The sequence below is a fragment of the Lactuca virosa genome, chromosome 1 (genome assembly GCF_052849685.1).
Source record: "Lactuca virosa cultivar CGN04683 chromosome 1, Lactuca_virosa_CGN04683_v6, whole genome shotgun sequence".
NCBI classification, from domain to species: domain Eukaryota; kingdom Viridiplantae; phylum Streptophyta; class Magnoliopsida; order Asterales; family Asteraceae; genus Lactuca; species Lactuca virosa.
The window spans coordinates 95,866,127-95,890,474 of record NC_136426.1 but is presented as its reverse complement, the minus strand read 5'-3'; the positions used below and the strand labels follow the sequence as shown (position 1 = coordinate 95,890,474).

At 36.9% G+C, this 24,348-nt stretch overlaps 1 protein-coding gene, 1 long non-coding RNA gene and 1 pseudogene across 2 annotated transcripts; 1 reads left to right on the top strand and 2 right to left on the bottom strand.

The window, feature by feature from the left end:
* Positions 1-445: 445 nt before the first annotated feature.
* LOC145105724 (uncharacterized) lies at positions 446-2,578 on the bottom strand. The gene is made up of 3 exons (XR_013707402.1): positions 2,364-2,578; positions 1,235-1,336; positions 446-1,159 (listed from the first exon to the last, which is right to left on the bottom strand). It is a non-coding gene; the product is annotated as an uncharacterized LOC145105724 (long non-coding RNA).
* A 2,285-nt stretch (positions 2,579-4,863) lies between these two features.
* Positions 4,864-6,453, top strand: LOC145105719 (UDP-glycosyltransferase 73E1 pseudogene; annotated as a pseudogene).
* A 1,686-nt stretch (positions 6,454-8,139) lies between these two features.
* Positions 8,140-9,159, bottom strand: LOC145117396 (uncharacterized). The gene is made up of 2 exons (XM_079053695.1): positions 8,883-9,159; positions 8,140-8,717 (listed from the first exon to the last, which is right to left on the bottom strand). The coding sequence occupies exons 1-2, from the start codon at positions 9,157-9,159 to the stop codon at positions 8,140-8,142; spliced, it is 855 nt and encodes a 284-aa protein (XP_078909821.1).
* Positions 9,160-24,348: the final 15,189 nt, after the last annotated feature.

Below are 24,348 nucleotides of genomic sequence, written 5' to 3'. Positions count from 1 at the left end.
AAAAACGAATCTTTTAAAGAAAAAAAAGACAGGAGCTTCTGGTATAATTTTTGATGCATGGGGCCTCTTCAAATTTTGTATGTTTTTGTTCATACAAGTATAATGTTAATATTTTTAGTAAGGCTCATAGCAACCATTTACTGATATTAGGTAAAAAACAAATAACAAAGGGTAAAATAGTCTTTTTTGTCAATCAAATGGGAGAAAGTGTAACAGTTTGCTGAATGAGTAACATGGTCATTTTTATAACACCTAGCTAGCTAATCTTTTTTTATTATTATGTAAAACATGAAGAAAGAATTGATAGAAATCTCTTATGTCAACAAAAGAATAAGTTTGTTATTAATATTCGATTAATAAATTATAATGGTGGAAGATAATGTTAGATTGTTGGCTAAGTAAGTGATTATAAGTTACTTTCACAAATAATTTTTCCTAATAACTATTAATGTACTGGACAAATATTAGAAAACATTTTTTGGTTTCATGTTTACCAAACTATTATGAGAGACCGAGAGTATATATTAAAAATACATATATTGTAAAACATGCCTTAAACAAAGAGACACCACCGTTATTATTAGCTTTATAAAGTAATAATATAGTCCATGTTTGAATAAATGAACATAATTGTCCCTGTATAAAAACTTATGTTTAGTTAATTAAAGGGCATTTTGGTCTTTTTTGAGGATTGGAATGTGATAATAAGGGATTGAAAGTTCGGTTAATCTATACTATTTCAGAGATTGACATGAAGGTATAAAAGAGGGGCATACTTGGTATAATAAATTTGAAAAGTTTGGAATTTTGGTTGAGCTTTTCGAGGAATGGAATGTGATAATAAGGGTCTCGATCAGAAACTGTTTGACTGTATTAAGCAATAACATATATGCTCTGATTTATCAATAAATGATATAAAAATCTTGGATTTTGGACGCTTCAAGTTACATGCTGCACCAATCAACTGTTGATACACCTATAATATTCAAGATCCAACCAAGAAAAGTCCAAAATCTTTTATTGGCTGTAAATTTAATGCATAAAAAGGATCAAATAATTATTATACCCTGATATTTTCCTTGAATATTGGACATAAAGTAAATAGGTGTTTCATGATCTAGAATGTATACTATTTTGCCCCTGTTACTGCATCCCACAACTGTAGAAAGCTTCATATTATATGAAGTTATATGTATATGTCATTAGAAAACTAAGTATAGAGAATGAATAAAACCTTTAATTGCATCTTCAATTGGTAACTCTTTCTATATCGTTATGGGGTTACCAGATACATAAGCTGCAATTGAAGCTTCTAAAAACTACTGCTCATCAGAACCTGTAATGTGTATGATGCAAAATTGTCATAAGTAAAGAACAATAGGTGACAACTCGATGAGATGACAATTTGAAGCGCTTCATAGGTGACATAAAAATTAATTAGAAGTTATAACCAAAATCAAATACTAAAAACATAAATTTTAGTTAAAATAGGTCCAATTAGAACATTTTGATCATCTACAAAAAAAACAACAGTTTCACCCAAAATCTACCAAGAAACCCTATATGTAAAACAAATTCCCTTCCCTTTTGTTGCATTCTCCCAGTTTAGATTGACCATATATCAATTGAATTCATACAAAAATGAAGATCATTAGAATCAAATGGTAAATGATAACTTAATTACACGGCCCTTGACTAATATTTTTTGCTTCTAGTACAACCAAAAATCAAACATACGACAATCAATCATACAACAACAGTAAGTAAAAGAATGTTCATGAAAAGTTCAACAATTCTACTAAGGATTTTCATTTTCAGTAATTCACTAAACGTCATGAAAAGGGTTAGAAATTTTTTATAAAGAAAGATAGACACCCGATGGTGAATCCATGGTGTAGAAACGGATCCAAGAACAAATCCATGTAAGAAGAAAAAAACGATGACAAAGGGGGTTCAAGAAGAGAAGGTAGTGGCAGTTTGTGTTGGTGAGCGTTACCTCAAAGCTAAATAAAAAAAAATCAGCATATTACTCACACTTGGTATACTTGGTATAGAAGATCTGAAAACTCGAACCCTAAACCATATGATTTCACCTGTCTTTACAGAAGATCTGTTAATTTATAGAGGAAATCGAACATATTTTTTTTCTTTCAAAAATTGTCCTCTGTTGATATTATGAATGAAAAGTTAACATGTATCAATGGATGTAAGCAAGAATCAAAATCTGTATAGGATTTTAGAGAGAGAAAGGATGAAAGCGTTTTCAAAATTTGAATTTCAATGTCATATTCATTTCAAAGAAACAATGAGGATGAAGCAAGGTTTGTAGATGGTAACTTAGGGTCATTAACCATGAAGCATACCTGAATCAAGGTTACGGTGAATGTGAAGGGAAGGGAAGGGCCAGCCACGGGCAACTGGTTTGCCACGAATGTTGCAGCAACTGAGATGGAGATGGAGAAAAAGTAGGTTCTAAAGGATTTTGAAATTAAATTGCAGAGCGATTCAAAGGATCGAAATTTGGGGCAAGATTTGATTGAAATTTTGAAGATTAATTCCTGATTTTTTATTGGATTGATTGAAACGCCCGATTGAGGAGGAAAATCCAAGAGCAGGAAAAAAAAGTAAGAAAGTCTTAGAAAATGTCACGTGTCATAGGAATGGTTTAAAAAAATGACATGTGGCATCTTAAAGACATTTTTATTAGGCAGAGAGATTGCAACCATATAAGTGTAATCAATGATTTTTTGCTATTCACTAAATATTTTAAGTTATTTGATTTGATTTGATTTTGAATTCGAATTTTAGCTACACAAAGGACAATTAGTTATAACTTTGAAGATGACCGAATGATATTACGAATTTAATTTCTTCGTAACATTTGTTATAGTACATATTGTGTCTTATTGCTTTAATTGTGCGTCGCCTTCTCTGTCGAACCAAAATTTCCAATCAAAATTTTAGCTCCTAAACATAAAGTTTAGAACTTGTAGTGGCCACGTCTTCTATATAATCCAACCTTTGGCTGGTCCATATGAGTTCATGCTAACATAGTGTCTTTATTTTTGGAAATTACAAAGCGAAAAAGATACTGTACAATACAAACTTTTTGACGTTCTCACAGTATTAGTGAATATGCTTTAATATAGTTTCATTCTTTCAAAAGAAACCACCAAAGCCAACATCTAAAACGACAATGGGTACCTCATCCATAAACCTTCAAATTGTCTTGCTTTTACAGATGGCAAAAGGCCATATAATACCAATGGTGAATATAGCCAAAATACTAGCCTAAATGGGGTGTAACAGTTACTAATGACAACTCTTGTGAACTAAAAATGTTTTACATCAGTTATCTATTGGGAAATCGAAGCTAAGCTCAAGATTCAAATTCTTGAACTCCAATTCCTATTTGCTGAATTTGAGTAGCCCGAAGGATGCGAGAGTTTTGACTTGCTTCAATCGGATGCGTCCATAAGCCAATATGTTCAAAGCTATGAAGATTTTAGAAGAACCGACGGTGAATATGCTTAAGTTTTTATGTCCACCATATCTATTTATTTTATCATTTTTGTGATTAAGTTGAAAATTACTTTGATGATTTGGATGCATATAGTTATAATGCTTTATTTATTTATTTATCATTCAACCGACTATTCAAAAAAATGTATCACTAACAAGTGATAAAAGTTTTAGTTTGAAGATTCCTCAAAAAGATGCATTAATAGCATCCATGAAAGACTAGAAATCTAAGAATTCCACTTTTTTCTGACTTCTACACCTATTTGAAATCCAACTAAAAGAAATGTTGATACAATTGAATAAAATGTTATCCTCTTTTCCTTTAGGCCTCGTTCCCGAGTTTAACAAAAAAAAAGAGAAGAGAAAAGAAAGTCACGAGAGAAAATAAGAGAAAGGAAAGGAAAACAAAATTTTCTTTTGTGTTCCCGAGTTGGAGAGAAGTGGAAGGAAATTAATCATTTTGTTCTTTCTTTCCAAATCCTCCTAAATCGGAAGGAAAGTTAGGAGGGAAAGTGATCCTCCCATTTCCCTCCACTTCCTTCCAATTACCTCCTTTAATGAAACTCGGGAACACCAATTTCTTTTATTTTCTTCTCATTTCCACCCATTTCCTTTTCTTTCTCTCCTTAAGTTGAACTCGGGAACGAGGTGTTAAAGTCTTAAAACCGAGGAAGTTTCTGAACTTCCAAATTTCCCATATTAACTGGTTGCATCTTTTAGCATCAATTTCGCAACCGGGTTACTCTGGTAGACTAGGGATGATCAATACGCCTCTACTTGGATCTAGTTTAGATTTAATATCTTGTATTTGCTTCGTTTCTCTATAGATTTGTCCGCGTCTCTCCCTTAGCTTTAGTTGGATCACTCATTGGGACCTTGTATTTTCTTATTCTTTATATTAATAATTTTTGTTGTACTTCAATCTCTTTTCAAGAGAAAAAAACATCATCACCCCGATGAATAATATTGCATCGACATAATATTGATTACATTGTACAATAAAATCGAAAAGGATAATTACAATAATAATTAGTATGATTTTATAATTAATGCTAAAAATATAGTAGTCTAATACTTTGGTTACCGTCTTTTTCAAACCAAATTTTCCAGTAACATCAATGTAGTTAATTAGATGATGCCAAACATAAAATGCAATTCGTAGTGATCACACATTCTAGAACTATCAGCTTTAGGATGGGCGGCTGGGCCACATGAGACCATGCTACATTGCTACCATAGTTATCATCTAATGTTTTCATGTTTTTGTTTTACGTAACTTGTCTTTTTTCTATTTTCTTTTTTGAAAACTTCAAAGCAAAAAGACATATGGCGTACGCACTTACCGATGCTCTCATGGTCCGTATTTGTCGTAGAAGTGGTGCATATGCTTCGGTAGTTTCAGAAAGAACCACCAAAGGCAACATCATATCTGAAACAGCAATGGCTGCCCCTTCCACCGACCTTCACTTCGTCTTGCTTCCACTGATGGCTCAGGGCCATATGATACCCATGGTGGACATCGCCAGGATACTAGCCCAAACCGGAACAACTGTTACCATAATCACAACTCCTGTAAACGCAAACCGTTTCAAATCAGTCATTGAACGTGCAATCGAAGCTGAGCTCAATATCCAAATGCTTGAACTGCAATTCCCATTCGCTGAATCTGGTTTGCCCGAAGGATGCGAGACTTTTGACTTGCTTCCATCAGCTGCGCATATAGTCAATATGTTGAAAGCTATGAAGATGTTCGAAGAACCATTTGAGAGGATGCTTCAGGTTCTATGTCCTCCTCCAAGTTGCATCATCTCCGATGGTGCTTTTCCTTGGACTGCCGATGTGGCAAAGAGACTAAATATCCCGAGGCTTGTTTTCTATGGGCCAGGATGCTTTCCTTTCCTGTGCATTCACATATTGAACAAAACTAATATACTAGACGAAATTAAATCCAACTCAGAGTACTTTGCGCTGCCCGACCTGCCCGACCATATTGAAGTTACCAAACCTCAGGCTTCAGGCTGGGGAAAGGGAAACAGAAAAGAAACCAAAGAGGTGTTTGAACAAACACAAGAAGCTGAGAAAGCTACATTCGGAATTGTGGTTAACAGCTTTGAAGAGTTGGAGCCCATGTATGTTGAAGCGTTCGCAAAGGCAAAAGATACAAAGGTGTGGTGTATAGGCCCGGTTTCTTTATGCAACAAAAGTTTTCAAGATCTAGCGGAGAGAGGAAACAAGGTTGTGAGAAGCGAGCACGATTGCATGGAATGGTTGGATTCAAGGGAACTAAAGTCAGTAGTCTATGTTTGCTTGGGAAGTCTATCGCATGCATCCACAGAACAAGCCATTGAGCTTGGGTTAGGATTGGAGTTATCGGGAATACCCTTTATTTGGTGTGTTAGGCAGCCTCGTGAAGAATTTGAGAGATGGGTTTCAGAAGAACAATATGAAGAAAGGATCAAAGGTAGAGGCGTAATGATCCGTGGTTGGGCACCTCAAATCTTGATATTGTCACACCAAGCGATTGGGGGTTTCATAACACATTGTGGTTGGAACTCGACTCTAGAAGGGATTTGTGCTGGGATTCCAATGGTTACATGGCCACATTTCGCAGAGCAATTTCTAAATGAACGATTTATCATAGATGTATTGAAAATTGGAGTCAAAATTGGTGCAGAGGTTCCAATCATATTCGTAGAGAAAGATACGCTTGAAATGATGGTGAAGAGGAAAGACATCAAGACTGCTGTGGAAGTTTTGATGAACGAGCAAGAGGAAGGAGAAGCAAGAAGAATGAGAGCTAGAGAGGTAGGGGAAATGGCAAAGAAAGCAATGGCGGAAGGGGGTTCTTCTTACCTTAACATAAAGTTGATGATTCAAGCTATTGCCGAAGAAGTAGCCAAGAACAATAAACCTATTCAAGATATTGTGTAGCCATTGTAACTTGTACACCATGCATGATTTTTAAAGACAAAACATACAAAACTTTCCTTTCACGTTAGTGTGCAAGTATGCTTTATTTTGTGTGTAATGTTTTAAATTACATAGAATTCAAGAAAGGGTATTTGATTTACTGTTATGTCGCAATTAGGAATATTTATATAAAGTGTTGTGCCGTTTTTGAGATGTCACTTGCAGCTAAGGCCATCCACAATGCATTAGAGTTCAATGGATCCACATCATTTTTCTACATTCTATACAACTCAATCAATTTTTTCCTACAATGCATTGAACTCTACAAAGTTCAATAGAAAGTTACAAAAGCTAATTTATATTATGTATTTAAGACTAGAAAACTTTCTTTTTTCCCATTGAAGAGTTCAATGGTCATTGAACTCCAAATCCATTGAATGCCAATGTGGCATCTCACTATGGTAGAGTTTCATCCATTGAATGACAACTAGACTTGCCACATCATTCAACCATCCCATTGAACTCATCATTGTGGATGCTCTAAAGTCATCTACATTAGTGCAATGCCACTAATCTTTCAATTGTGACACATCAGCTTTGCATGAGTACTCACATCAGTGCAATAACACCCATCTTTCAAAAGTGGTCCCTACTCCCACATCAACAATTACTTTATATATATATATATATATATATATATATATATATATATATATACTAGGTTACAACCCGTGGAAACCTCGGGTAAAAGATTTATAAAACATTTATAATTATTATTAAGAAATTTTTGTTTTAGGTATTTTCTCCATTAATAGTTGGTGAAGCTACTTAAAATAACATTAGGAAGACTTTATGTTTGGACGATATAAAGAAATTAAGTTAATTTACATCATTTGTGTATATGATTGGTTATCCGTTGAAATACCAATCATACATTCTGTCGTGTACAAATATTGGTGATTCAAATGATATGTTAAAGAAGATTCAACTAATAACTAAGAACCTCGATAATGTGTTTTATATGAGATTAAATTATGTTCTCTTGTTAACTTGAACTCCGGAATAGGGTATAATGCTTGAAAGTAAAATGGGAAAATCTCACAATTACTGTTTATGAATTATAGTTTTTCTTTATTTGGTGATACGTATGAATTGTTTCTAAAGTAAAAATATACTTATTAATCGTATTTGCAATGTATAAGGGTGTTGATGTTGATGTTTGTTTTTTTTTTTTTGTTTTTTTTTATTATTTTTTTTTGCCGAAATCACATATGAGGCATAGGATTTGATGCAAATGATTGCATACACATTCCGTATATAGAGGATTGTATACCAAATATATTCATTGTGCATTAAATATTTTCGTGGAGTAAATAGGAAACAAATATGGAGTTATATTCTGAAAAATAAGACGAAGGGCATTATGGTCAATTCACAATAATCGAAAGATGGATGTAGAGAGATGCCACGTGTACAAAAGGTTTCATTTATTAGATATATATATATATATATATATATATATATATATATATATATTAATATTTACTTAATAATAAATAAACATAAATTTTATTATTATAATTAAAATATTATTTTTTAAAATAAAATAACAAAATAATAATAAATATTAAATTTATTTGACTTTATTAATTATTTAAATATTAAGACGTTACAAAAAACATGAATTATAAAACAAACAGTATAATATTATTCCTCATTTTCTTCGTCTTCAAATCGGTTCCAAATCTCTTCAATCAAATCCGCTTGTAGTTGGTGATTTATGGATCTGTTACGAATTTTTGCATGACTCCGAAGATAAATTTCATATGAAGAAAGATGACTTCGGGAAATTTCAGGCCTAACTATATTAAAATTAACATCATTATTTGTATAATCAAATTGACGAATATATGAATCACATTCATCTTCCACAATTATATTGTGAATAATGACACAGGCTCTCATTATTTCTCCAATTATTTCATTGCACCACATACGTGATGGTCCACTAATAATAGCAAATCTTGCTTGTAATACGCCAAACGCTCTTTCAACATATTTCCTAACTGCCTCTTGTTTCTTTGCAAATAGTGCGCGTTTCGGTCCTTGAGGTAATGGTATTGATTTTACAAAAGTAGCCCAATTAGGATAAATTTCATCTGTGAGGTAGTAACCTAAGTTGTAATTGGTACCATTCACTTGGAAGTTAATCTTTGATGCTTTCCCTTCTAACACCTCGTGAAAAATAGGAGAACGGTCTAACACATTAATGTCATCTAATGTACCTGGAAGACCAAAAAAAAAGCATGTCATATCCACAAATCTTGTGACGCAACAGGTTCTAACATTATTGTTGGACTTTTATGATCTCCTCTAGCATATTGCCCATGCCATGCAACTGGACAATTTTTCCATTCCCAAATGAATACAATCAATATTACCTAACATACCTGAAAACCCTCGTTCTTGTCCAAGATGAAGTAACCATTGAAGGTCTTCAAATGTTGGTCTTCGCAAGTACTCGTCCCCAAACACACTGATGATAACTTTTACAAATTTCTTGACACATTTTATTGTGGTGGTTTCCGCAATACGTAGATATTCATCAACGACATCTGCAGCTACACCATACGCTAACATACGCATCGCGGCAGTGCATTTCTGAATAGATGATAGACTTTGTCTACCCATGCAATCTCTATTACTTTGAAAGTATGGATCGAACATCGTTACCGTATCAAGTATGCGCTTAAATAATGGCCTTCGCATTCGAAAAAGATGGACAGCAAAAGAGTAACTAGCGATGAAATTATTAGAAATTGATCCATCAACATTGTCAGAATAACAAAGAAAGTTGTATGAAATGCAACTCGATATGTTATTAAACGGAAAATGATGTCAGTTTTATGCACTTTATCAATTACGTTTAAATAATTGTATTTTTTTTTAATTTAATATGTTTATGATCATTTATATTTTAAATAAATAATAGTTATTAATATTGTTTAATTGAGAAAGGAGGTATATATATATATATATATATATATATAATTGGTAATTATCTTTACATTTTAATAATATTTATAATTACATTACAATAATTTACATATATATATATATATATATATATATATATATATATATATATATATAGATCCGGTAAGAAGGAAATTTTTGGTAGGAATGTAAGAAGTTTTTTTTTTCTATATATTTTTTTGACGAACAAAATAAATGAATCACTAGATGATTCATTTGTAAGATGATTCACAAGAAAAAATTCCCAAAAAAACATCTTTATGATTCATTTTTAAGTAAATTAAGAAAAAAATCACTTTTATAACAGTTTTAGTGAATAACAACAAAATCATTGTATAAATGAATCATCGAGATGTTTTTTGAGAATTTTTTTCTTGTGAATAATCTTACAAATGAATCATCTAATGATTCATTTTGTTTGTTCGCGAAAAAAATATGTAGAAAAAAAACTTCTTACCTTCCTACCAAAAATTTCCTTCTTATTTGATCTTAACTCTATATATATATATATATATATATATATATATATATATATATATATATATATATATATATATATATATATATATATATATATATATATATATATACTACGTTTTAATAATACAAATATAATAAAATAATCATAACTCTCATATATCATAAAAAAATGTATTATAATTGAAAATGGAGTTAATGATGGAGCCCACTGTCTGAATTGCAAGGCTTGCGCATGTTGTAAGATATAAGCTTAGGTGGCAACTAAAATTCATTTGCAAGGATTTTTTTTGACTTTATGCCAAATAAGAAATAAATAAAAGTCAAAAAGATCTTTGACTTTATGCATTTAAATCAGAGTGAGGGATTTTTTTTTTTTTTCAAAAATGATCCTATGGTATATATATTTTTTTCTAGGTTTAGTCCAAACCTCAATTATTTTGGCTTCACGATCCTTTTTGCAATGTTTGTATGTGAATTTGGTCTCTTCCCAAATTGAAATGACTAAATTACCCTTGTTATATTTATTTTCATTTTTTTTTCTATAAGTATTTTTTATATTAAATAAGATAGGGGCCCACATACCTCTCTCTCTCTCTCTCTCTCTCTCTCTCTCTCTCTCTCTCTCTCTCTCTCTCTCTCTCTCTCTCTCTCTCTCTCTCTCTCTCTCTCTCTCTCCAATTACGAATCTTCACCAAAAAACTTAATCGTCTTCTCCATTGCCTGAACCAGTGTACTCCACCATTGATTTTAATGTTATGTTTAATTTTAAGTACGATAAGTTGATTTAGATCTCATCTTTCTATACAATCATCACTTCTCATCAAATAGATGGTACCTAGAAAAAATTATTGTCAATTGTTTTGACAAAGAAAACCAAACAAAATTGAACCCAAGAACATAAAAATCATGTGTGCAGAGCTTCAAAACCAAAGGCTGAAACTAAAAATCTATCCCGGGAAGCTCAAATTGTGTCTGCACAACTTCAAAATCGAACCCAGTAAGCTTAAAATCCTGTGTGCAGACCTTCTAAATCAGACCTAGTTCCAGAAACATAAAAAACGTTTGTGCATACTTCCAAAATCAATATCAGAAACTTCAAAATCGCGAATGCATAGCTTCAAAATTGAACCCAAAAACCTCAAACTTGTGTGTTCATACCCTCAAAATCGACTAGTCTCCAAATAGGGTAAATCGATTATATCCTAATCTAGTTTCAATGTAACATCCTGTTTAAAATAGAGTAATTAAATAATAAACCCAGAACCCCAAGATGTAAATTTATAATTTATATTATTTTATAATGGCCCTAAAATCAATAATATTTAGTGGGGTGTTGGTTTTGGGAGCCGAATGTTATAAATTGGATTATTCGGGGGTTAAAAGGGTAATTTCGGGACTTATTTTGGAAGGATTTTAGAAGGCAGGGTGTAATTGGTAACTTTTGGACTTAAAATGAAAAGAATTGTGGGAGCAGGGGTATAAAGAGTAAATTTTGGAGCCACCTGGTAAAGATTTCTGAGGGCAGGGGCTGTTAGGTAAGTTTTGGATTTAAGTTGTTAAAGGTTTGTGAAGGAGGGACCGATTTTGTAAAAAGGAGAGAAGTTCATTATAGAGTCGGGTTTAAGACATCAATTCCCGCTTCCCCTAGTGGCATTTTCAAAACCCTAAACCTAGCACATCCCTTCCCAGCCGCCACCATCTTCTTCAGGCCTTCGCAGCCGCCATCTCCACACCATAGCGTGAACCATCACTGCTCCGGTCACTGGCGAAGTCGAGGACGTAAAACACCATGCCGATACCACCGCAACGGCTGCCGACGACAACGGGTTTGGATGAAGACCAACATCGGGGCTGTTTCATTGTTTTCTTCTCTGATTGCAGCTAGCTGGAGTCCGCCGCCGCCGTCGTTCCCTACGGTGGTTTTCTGCTATGTTGCGGGAATGCTCTTCTACCACCGTAAGCGTCGCCGTTGTAGCGAGATCCTCCGTCGCCGTCTTCCTCCTCCATGTTCGATGTATTTCTGTGTGGTGGGTGTTCTGTCCGTGGGTGTGTGCGTGTTTCAATACTTTTGGTGTGTGCAAGTTGGCCGGAAAACCCGAGGAAACCACCATGGCTGCCAACCATGGTGGCTGCAGCCGCTAGTTTCTTTTCTGCCACCCTTAACCGCCATGTATGGGTGGCTGTGAGTGTGATACAGTGGTTGTGTGCGTGTGTTTTACTTGTAAGGGCTGTAGGATCGTTTCTTGGCCGGAGATTCGAAGAAAAACCCCGCTACCACCACCGTGAGGTGGTGGCTACCACCATGTGCCACCGCCGGCTACCACTAGGGTGGTTGTGTGTGTGTTTTGTATTAGTGTGTGTGTGTGTTATTCGGGTTTTTGCTTTGTAATATTGTAATCGATGCTAGAATAATAAAAGAAAACCTGTAACCACCACTGTGAGGTGGTGGCCGCCGCCGTGAGCCGTCGTTGACCACCACTACCTGAGGTGGTAGTGGGTGGTGCCCGACTTAGGAAAACTCTAATTGTCCTAATGAAACCCTAATGGGACTAAGGACTTAGCTTTTGGGCCTAATTGGATTATAATCGGTTGGAAACCCTAATTAGGGTTTAGAAAACCCTAGTTTTGGAATTTTTGGTTTGGACTTATCAGGACCCGCATTTTGGACCATTGGAGAGAAGATATGACTCAAGCCCGATTTCATTGTATGTTTGGACTTAATGGATTAAGTCCTTAATAGGTTAAGTAAGGAAACACTTAACCCTAAATCGTCATTTTATGTGAAAAACCCTAATTGGGTTTGGGTTCTTATTAGGCTATTTATTGGAATAAGCTGTTGTGGGCCTTTGTGGACCAATGGGGAACACATTTATGGACTAAGGAAATTATTGGGCCTTAGGATAAGACCCATTAGAGAGGCGTGGGCCCAATTTGGAAAATTAGGCCATAAGTGGGCCATAATTGGGACTTGAAGATTATTAGCTATTTGGCCATCAGAATGCCAATTGTTTGGACTAAAATAATTGGTTGGACCTTAAAATAAGTCCATGTAGAGGTTTGGGCCCAATTTGGAAAATTGGACCATATGTTGGGCCTTAGTTGATTATTGGGCTTTTGGGCCTTCAGAGTGTGAGTTTGGGCCTTGGTTTTGAACCAAGTTAGGTTAGGGGTAAAATGGTCCATTTATCCCAAGTGTAGATTTATGGTTGTGTATTGGAACCCAATTATTAATTGGGTGTCGTTTTGATGATTGACAATTCGGGAACCTGTCAACCAGCAGCTCGAGTTTTATCCGCGGGACTTCAGCAGTGTCAGGTGAGTCTTCTCACCATACCAATGGGTCTACGGCACCAAGGCCGGCCCATTTTGTATTATGTGGTACACTAGTTGAGGTAGTGATACGCGGTATGCCAGTCGGTTATATGTTATATGTTATGCTATTTGTTTATGTGATATTTGCATGAAAGACCATGGGAGGAGCCCATGGCACTTGGATGTAAGACCATGTGGGGGAGCCCATGGCTTTTCAGGTAAAGACCATGGGGGAGCCCATGGCACATAGGTGTAAGACCATGTGGGGGAGCCCATGGTATCCTGGAGTAAGACCTTGGGAGGAGCCCACGACATCCTTATATGTTTATATGCATTGTTTATGTGGTATGTCGTATACTAGTTGTTTATTTGATGTGTAATATGCTAGTTGTCTTTGTGATACTTACATGAAAGACCATGGGAGGAGCACATGACACTTGGATGTAAGACCATGTGGGGGAGTCCATGACTTTCCAGCTAAAGACCATGGGGGAGCCCATGACACGTAGGTGTAAGACCATGTGGGGGAGCCCATAGCATCCTGGAGTAAGACCTTGGGAGGAGCCCACGGCATCCTTATATGTTGTATGCATGGCTTATGTGGTAAAGATAGCTTTTACAGCTAATATGATATGTATTATGTGGTAGAGGTAGCTTTTACAGCTAATATGATATGTGTTATGTGGTAGAGATAGCTTTTATAGCTAATATTGTATGTGTTATGTGGATTGTGTGTGGGGTATGCTCTGGGGGACTCACTAAGCTGCGTGCTTACGGTTTACAGTTTATTGTTTCAGGTATCATCGGTTTTGAAAGGAAAAGCCCGGATTGATCGCAGTGCATACACCTATGATTTCCGCAATGAATGATTTTGGGATGAACTCTGCTAAATGTTTTACTTAATGATGATTTTAAATGTTCGAAATAAATGGTATCAATGTTTTAACTATATTAAAAATTGAAATTTTACCCCTGATTTTTGGGTCGTTACATTCAAAATTGTTTCCTAAACAAAATTACACACGAAGATGAACATGAAGATCCATGGTTTGGTGTATTGGCAAATCACTAATGAAGAATAGTGTCCCAGATCAATGGGAAATGGAGATTGAGGGTTCCAAATATACGTTCCTAGAACTTTCATTAGATTTGACTTCACTTTTTTAGAAATCAAGATTCACAGCTGATTCTTTGGAGATTTTGCTTGGAAAGCCATCATTTTCATCACCGAATTTCTCTAGAGATACACCGGATTCAATATTCTTATTGATTGTTGTAAGTTAACACACAAATAGAATATCAAAATCGAAGAACACTTCAACCCTATAAATAGACACAAAATCACACTACATATTGAACGTGTGTGTGTGTGTGTTCACTTCGTTCATCCGTAGAGAAGCTCTTGAAGTCAATACTTTCCTCCCTTAACAAAACCCAAAAATCAATTTACATGTTTGTGTTAACCGTGTTCATCTATGAACCCATATATATTGAATTAATTTGTGTGTGTTTCCAGAAACTCATTCAAGAAATTGAAGATCTTTGTGTATATGTATTTGTATTGATGTTTGGGGGTTGCATTCTAGTGGTTTGGTTGGAGAAGATGAATCGGGTGGCTTCGTACAGGAGAGAGGGGGGAGAGAGAGAGAGAGAGAGAGAGAGAGAGAGAGAGAGAGGGGGGTGGGGGTATATGGGCCCTATCTTTATTTAATATATAAAAATACTTATAGAAAAAATCAAAATGAAAAATAAAAATATAACAAGGGTAATTTAGTCATTTCAGTTTGGGGAAGGGTCAAATTCACATATAAACATGGCCAAAAGGACTACAAAGCAAAAAAAAAAGTTGAGCTTTGGATTAAACCTCGGAAAAAATACATACCACAATGACCATTTTTGCAGTTTTGTTTTTTTAATCACTTTCAGTTTGTTCACTTTTTACCTTGCGACGTATTCTCATCTCCAGAATAGAAGAAGCTATTTCTTGACCAATTTGCTTTTGTGTGCATGGCGGGTCCAAACCAATTAGGAAAAAAACACAAACAATATAAGTTGGGGAACCGACTTGGGCCTCATGAAAGCTTGAAGCCTAACTTTATATTTGTTTTGATTAGTTTATAGGGATAATGACTTAAAAGAATAATATCTCTTTCGATTGTACATATTTGGTCATTTAAGTTTTTTTTGTCTACATTTGCCCCTTCAACTTGTTTAACTATACACATTAAGTCCTTATAACCGGCTAGTTCAGGTAAGTCGGAAAAAACGACTTAATAGGTCATTGTTGTTTTTTTTACACATTAACTTATAAATGGTTTCTTTAGGTTTTCTCACGACATCCTACACTGGACAATCGTTAATGAGGTGTTCGGGGTTATTCAAACTTATGGTCACCACAGCCTCGATTGTTTGGTGCTTAGGTCTTGTCTTCTGAACATCGTAACTTCTTCATACGTTCTCGGACTTTAACGATCTTTTTATCCATATGTTCGTATTTCAGTCTACTACGATTCATTTAGATTACTTCCATTAAAAGTAATATATTTTTACTTGCGATATTTATATTCATGCATTCGTTATGAATATACGTATGAACGTTTTTTATAAAATCATAGGTACAAATATATTACTTTTTAAAGGGAATAATCTAAGCTGCTTAGTTGCTTAGATCTTGTTATTTAACTTAGGTCTTGTGTTCTAAACGTCATAACTTCTTCATACGATCTCATATTTTAACGATTTTTATATCCACATGTTCGTATTTGAGTATACTCTAACTTTCGTTTAGATAACTCCCGTTAAAAAGTAATATATTTTTACTTATGATATTTATCTACATACGTTCTTTATGAATGTATGTAGGAACATTTTTTTTATAAAATCATAAGTAAAAATATATTATTTTTTAATAGGAGTATTTAAATGAAAATTGTAGTATACTCAAATACGAACGCGAGTATATAAAGATCGTTAGAATCCGAGATCATATGAAGAAATGATGAAGTTCGGAAGACAAGACCTAACCGCCAAGCAATCGAAGCCGCGATGAAAATAAGTATGAACAACCCCGAACACCTTATTAATGATTCTTCTATGTAAGATGTAATGAGAAAAACCTAAAGAAATCGTTCATAAGTACTGAAAGTGTATAAAAACAAAAGGACTTATTATGCAATAAAAAACTATAAAGGACAATGTTCACAAAAATATTAAGGACTAAATGTGTACAAAGTGAGAAATATATTACCCTATTAATTCATTTTTTTCAGCTTTCCTGGAGTAGCCGGTCATAAGGACTGAATCAGTTAAACAAGTTGAAGGCGCAAATGTGGACGAAAAAAAATTCCGCGACCAAATGTGTACAAATCGAAAAATATATTATTCTTTTAAGTCATTATTCCTATTTATATATATACACTTAAATAATATATAAATAAATTTCCATCCAATGAAGAGGTGGTTTAAGCTGAGGATTTGGTTTGCGCTTATGATTCCTAGTCTCAATCCTCTATATAATTTCTTATAGGATGTTGTTCGCCTCTTGTCCTTTGCTTTTTAGGCAATTTTGAAGTTTATATTTCATAAGACTTATCAGGCCCACACGGATTCGGGGTCCCACGAATTTTTTGATATCTATGTCCAAATGCTAATTTTTATGGAACTTTTTTACACTTTATTTTGTTTTGATCTTGCTTTCGGGCATAATTTTCTATTTTATAAGCCTTTTATATAACCATTTAGAATAGAAAAAAAAACCCATTTCAAAACCTCTTAATTCATATCGAATTTGCAAGATTAGGGTTTTAGCAATGTATATTATGTTGAAACAAAGAACGTTTGGAAATTCTTAAGAAGAAATTAATGCATTGAAATAAATTAAACAAGCAAAAAGAATTTCATTTTCTCCGCGGCTTCACCAACATTAAAAACTTGATATTAGTTTCCTTATAATTATCTTCAGAAATTATTAATGTATTGATTTTGTTGAGCAAGTTTCTCCGTGTCAAAATTGGTCAATAGAAGATAAAAGTAAAACAATATCATATGTTTATTGAAAACCGACTCCAGTATTACTTTTTGGATTGGTAACTTTTTATGCTTAATTTTAATACCATTTATAAGTCGTGAGTGAAGTTGAAGTCGTAAGTTACAAGGAGACTAGATACGCATTAATTGTTGATACGTCTCAAAATACGAATTGTGTAACATCCCAAAATTCAAGGCCAAAAAACTCAGTTTTAAATAAGTTATTATAAAAACATAAGTATAAAAACATCCATAATAACATCTCATGTCAAAACTAAAGTGTCAATAGTCAAACATGTTTTTATAAAATACTATCAGAGTGTAATCCCAAAGATCTCATGTGCGGAAAACATAGTGTGATGCGCTAGGATCGAGCCGACTCCTTTCCTTTGAAAACGAAGTACCTGAAACCAAAACTATAAATCGTAAGCACGAAGCTTAGTGAGTTCCCCCGTCATACCACATACCATATAACAAACATACTGCTAGGAAATTCTGGGGCGCCCGACCTACCCTTGTCAAGCAGTTCTGGGGTGCTTGGCCTACCCTGCCAGGCAATTCTGGGGTGCCTGACCTACCCATGTCAAACAATTCTGGGGTGCTTGGCCTACCCTGCCAGGCAATTCTGGGATGCCCGACCTACCCTCCGGTTTATCTCAACCGGCTACGAGGACTATTTCACCCCTACCATTACCATATAAAAACATAACATAACATACTGTCAAGCATATATGGGTTCCCGATCTACCCTTCGGTCCTTACAACCGTAACACGAGGATTATTCTCCCTACTACCACTAATACTCAACATCATATCATGCTAACACATAAAACATATCAGGTGGTAGCAAACCTAGATAATTATCACAAAGACAATTATCTATCAAACAACTTCTACTAGTGGGTCGGCATTGTGGCCGTAGACCCACTTCTACTGGAAGGTAACTCACCTCACACTGTTGAAGTCCCGCAGACAAAACCCTGGCTGCTGGATGACAGATTCCCGAATTGTCAACATCAAAATAACACCCAATCAGTAATTGGGTTCCAACATATATCCATAAGTACATACTTGGGGTAAATACTACTTTACCCCTAACTTAGCTTTATTCAAGCCCAATGCCCAATCTAAAGGCCCAAAAGTCAACTATGAGTCAAAGCCCAACATATGGCCCAATTTTCCAAATTGGGCCAAACCTTCACATGGTCTTATACTAAGGCCCAACTATTTATTCCAGTCCAAACATTTAACATTCTAATGGCACAATATCTCATGATCATAAAGGCCCAATTATGGCCCAATTTTCCAAATTGGGCCTAATCCTTATCATGGGCCTTACCCTAAAGCCCATCCAATTATTCTAGTCCAAATGATTGTTCTTGGATGGCCCATCAATAGCCTAATCACCAAAGCCCAATAGAAAGGCCCAACTTAAGGCCCAAGTAAGATTAGGGTTTCACATAAAATGACAATTAGGGTCAAGTGTTTCTCACTTAACCCATTAATGACTTAATCCATTAAGTTCATCATTCTACTAGATAAATCATATGGTGTGATCGGGCTTAATACATAGTCCAATTACAATGGCCCAAAATACGGGTCCCGATAAGTCCAAACCAATAATTCCAAAATTAAGGTTTTCTAAACCCTAATTAGGGTTTTCAACCCAATCATAACCCAATTAGGCCCAATAGCTAAGTCTTTGGATCAGTTAGGGGTTCATTAGGTCAATTAGGGGTTTTCCTAAGTCGGGCACCACCCACTACCACCTCGGGTAGTGGTGGTCAATGACGTCTCACGGCGGCGGCCACCACCTCATGGTAGTGGTTATGGTTCTAGCCCATTTTGTCCAAGCATCCCAAACGAGTCAAAACATAAATAAGGCACACCGCCACCCAACACGGCGGCTGGTGGCGGCAGGAGGCGGCAGCCACCACCTCACGGTGGTGTTTATGAGTTTTCCTTTCATTATTTCATCACCGATTACAATATACAACACCAAAAACCCAATTAAACACACACACACACACAACCACCCTTGTGGTGGCTGGCGGTGGTAGATGATGGCAGCCACCATGGCTGGCGGCCATGATGGGCATCTTTTCTGTTTTCCGCCCATCAAACACCATCTACAATCACACACACACGATTCTGACTTGTTCCAAGGATCCAGCCACCCACCTGGTGGCGAACGGCGGCGGTAAAGGCACTAAATGGCAGCGACAACCGTGGATAACGGCGGTAACAGCAGCATTTTCGGCGACAGCCACCATGGTCGGCTACCATGGTGGTTCTTTATGACTTCTACTCGACAGAAAAGGAGAAGAAGGCTCCTGCCCGTCGTCCTCGTCGGCAACTGGAGCGTCAACGACGTCAGATGGCGGCATGGCGTCGGCGACTACGTTTTCCACCATTTCAGTGCAACAGGGGCATCAAATTCTAGTGGTTCACGACCCACACCATCACTTCCTGTTCCTGGCAGTGGAGGCGGTTGGAGGTTCGTAAGGTGGCGGATGAATAAGGAAAAGGAGAAGAATAACGGCTTCTGGTGGTCGCTGTCGGCGGCGGTTGACGATGGGTGTTACAGCTTCAGCAGGCAAGGGGCGGCGGCCGGAGGGAGTGGGAAGGAGGTGGCGGCTGGGAGGAAACGATTAGAGTTAGGTTTTGTTAGGTGATGACGGGTTATAAACCCAGCCTCAAGAAACTTTTGTCCATAATGACATAATCAGTCCCTCCTCTCCGAAATGTTTCCATTTTAGCTCCAATATTTACCAAATATACCCCAGCTTCCATAATTCCTCTCAAATTCGATCCATAATTTACTGAACAACCCCTTAGTCTCCAAATTCTCTTCAAATGAAGTCCCAGAAGTTACCAAGTAGTCCATGCCTTCATAAATATTTACGAAACCAATCCGAAACTTACACTTTTAACCCCTGACTTCTAAAATTGTGACAGTTAGCTCCTCGAGACCAACACCTTGCTATACAATTATTGATTTTAGGGCTACAACTCATTCACCAATTTTATTTATTTAACAAACAGGGTGTTACAACTCTCCCCCACTTAAATTGGATTTTGTCCTTGAAATCATTCTCTATCATCCTTTACATACCAGACAACTTGAACGATATGGCCACAATCCCGAGTATAATCTAGCCTTTCCAAGGCAATCTAAATCATCCTTCGCAGGGTTCTCAAACCCGGAAATGAACGAATTTCTTGCAACAAGATCACATCTACCCCGTCTAAAATCCGCAGTCTCGAGGTGGTCTGACTCTCTGACAGACCGCTCATGTTGAGCTTTACCAAGCTTAATTATTCTCGACTGACCGACCAAATGCACACTTTCTGCCTTGGTTAGCTCTATGCTACCATTAGAGCAAAATCATTGACCATAGTCAACAATAGAGCACTTACTCTTGATAGAAGACTCAAATAATCCTTCGAGTAGAAGATCAAACCCTGCAACGGTTAGACTCAGACGAGAGTTGCGCATCAGGATCAAATCGACTACTCTTAGATTATTTAACCCCACTGTGAGTGACTTATCACTTCCCAATCAATCAGTTATTCCGTTCGTACTTGCGGCATAAAACCCTAATACTAATACTGCCCCAAACGCTAAAACTGCCCAAAACTGCATGCTGTTGCATGGCTGCTTTCCAAAGTATACCGAGACCTTCTGGGTCTCCAACCAATTGGTCCATGCGTCAAATCCGGATGTCATCAAATCCAAGGCTAAAAGTGATTGCTACATGACCAATGGTAGCCGTATATCACAAACGACCTTAAGCATTCCCTTGCTTCCTTGATCTCATAACTGTAGTGGCGTTCCTACATTCTTATCACTGGCTCAACTAGATCTAACCCCTTTGGGTAATTCTGTAATCTAATATGTGGATTTCCATATCCTCGCTGCTGCACCAGAACTGGTGGGTACTACTGTTCCTTCCGCGTCCTAACAACGCACTCATGCTATCTACCAACCTAGTGAATGCTACGGCTACACCCGCATACTTACATCACTCTAGCACTATCTGCTACCCTTGTGAATGTTACGGCTGCACCCACAGACTTACAACACTTCTCTCACTATCTGCCAACCTAGTGAGTGCTACAGCTACACCCGCAGACTTACAACACTTCTAGTACTATCTTTCAACCTCTTGAATGTTGCGGCTACACCCGTAGACTTACATCACTCTAGCACTATCTGTCAACCTCGTGAATGCTACGGCTACACCCGCAAACTTACAACACTTCCATACCGGTCAAACACGCACTCGACCTGACACTCAACTGAACTTGAGTCCTAACTCGAGCTCTAACCTGGTTCCCGAAACCTGCTGTCTGTTGCCAAGGAAAAACACGAACCAAAACTTGGAACGTTTTCTATACTCCCAACTCACCCAATCCTCAACCTAGACGGCCACCCGACCGCCTTCCGTCCTGAAGAGGATGCGAAAATCTTCCTAGTTTCACACCAATTTCTGCTTCTGAATACCTTATCGATTCTCCCCCACTTAGATTCAACTAACTCTTCACAACACGTGAGAATTGAAGGATTCCCAATCCTTCTTGCTTTCTAATAATCCACTGATGACAACCTGTACTTACCAATGCTAGCGATCAGTCACCAATTAAACCTTAAGATCGCCCATCCTCTGAAATCTAGAAGAGTACTCTTAAATCTGGTCCAGTCTGACACCTCACTCTATCTCCCATGCTGACAACTAGAGGCCTTAGTCTTCACTATGGCTGACGAATCCTCGTTCCCACTTCCAATCTTGCAGCACCACTGAACTCTATCGATCACAACCCATGCGAAAAATACAATTCTCTTGAACATCCAATGACCAACCACTTATGCATCTAACACCCGCAACTGACACCACCATCTTCATACTACCAGTCCTTTCCTAGCACCGATAGTGCCTTGAACTCCAAAGTTATTCCATAGGCAATTGTCAACCATACCCGAACAAATGATAGAACCATTGAACTCTGACTTCGTTAGAGAGCTATCGCTCTAACCCTGACCTAATATTCTCTAAATAATACTCCTTCACAGATCCCGACAAAGATCCAGAATGATAACAGTACATGTGGAACCTACTTCGCAAGGTACGTCCCTCTGTAGGTTCATCGAGGACTTTTCGGCATGCAGAATGGCATATAACAATCCTTGATAACCCAGACAATAGCATAGAACCGACCCGAGATCTAACTTGTTCAAACTCAATCAAAATTCCTAAGTAATACAATTTCCCAATATCCCCCTTGAAGTGGTAGAAAATAGCACACTCACAATCATCTGAAGGAAGCCTGATCACCTTCTCCCGAGATACTTCGACCCTCCTGAGATCATGGTGCAAAATTCCCTTCCGATCTTGATGACAGGAACTAACTATAGGATCCTCCTTCCTGAAGGATCTTTAATGGTTCATAGGCTTTGGGCTTCAGATGATCCCCTAACTGTTCCGCGACAAATATGTACTATGAACCGAGAGAACACTGAACACCCCGAACCAGCAAAAGGGAAGCAATCTTACACTAACCACTCGTAATTCACGGTATGCAGTTGGCATATGGCGATATTTGATGATCTAACCCAATAGGAGCAAAGAAATAAACTAGGGATACACTTACTCATCCTGCTACAGTATCCCAAACCACAACACAATTTCCACAACAATGTGCAGATAAAACTGAAAGAAGGCAAGGTTACATACCCGCAACATAGCCTGCTGGATTTCTGACTTCTCCTTGTTAGAACAATGTTCTATCAGGATCGTTTGATTCTAAGCAATTAAACAATTAAGAACGTAAACAAGAACACGAGTATGGCTTTGAATATGTCGTATGATTAATACTTCAACACCTCAGAAGAGCTCGATAAAGAAATTCGACAGTAGAGGTGTTTAGGGTTACAAACTATTAACGTAATTAATCAACTCCGTATAATGCATACATGCATGCATATATATAGTATAACCCTACTAGCTATTCTAGATAATCACGGATGGACAGGCCCAATCCGGATACAAAACATAAGGCCCATGACGCAACACTTATGGACTCAACAATCTCCCCCTTTGCGTCTTTGGAGCCGAAACCTCAATTCTGTTTAGCAACAGAAGTCTTCTTCACAGTCTTGAACACCTTCGGTATAATGGCCAAAAGATGATAGTGGAATGTAATGTACCACCGAAGCATGTCTGTAAAGTTTTTCTTGTCAGCCTCTGAGTTCTGCTTGCACTGATGAATTATGTTGATGATGTGCTCTAAGCAGTCTGTGGAAAATAAGTGCTTATCAACCAGAGCAAACAAAAATCTGTGAGCTTCGCCTTTTGTAAACATCACAGTAAGATTTGTTGAATCTATTTGGCCCATCTTCATCTTATCAACATCTCCTGGTTTTGGTGTAGGCTTGACTTTCGGTTTCTTGTTCAAGACTTTTGCAATCTCCTGATCCATAGCAGCAACTTCATGGATATAGGAGGCCAACATTCTCTTCAAGTGTTCCAGAATAGGCTCATATTCCTTCGGATTAGTGAGCAGAATGTTGTATAGCAGAATCCAATCATGAGGATTGAGATTAGGAAGGTCTGCAAGAGAGATAGTCGACACTGTGTTTGCTGTACCACGAGTGATCTTGAAATTGACATTGATAAATCTCTCTGCAAGTGAAGGTTTGAGTACCTTGACTGTAATAATCTTCTGTGCACTCCAAGTCAAGTACTGCGGTTGCCCATACTTCAGATAGAAGTCAATCAGCTCACGGTCAACCCTTGGATGAGGAAAAGGAACCTCAGCAGTTGAATCAAAACAGTGGAATGTGAACGCCTTCCTTGTAATTGGCATGTCAAACTGCGAGTCCTTTGAATTATCACAGTCAAACGAAGCAACAGGTTCCAACCAATAGACTGATGGAAACTCTATAGCTTGATTGACAAGTGTTTCTCTGGTCCATAAGGGAAACAAGGCCTTTTTACAATTCATGGCTTCTTCTACTTCCTTGTTTCTCCTCTCCCTCTCCTCAGCTTCCTTCGCTATTTT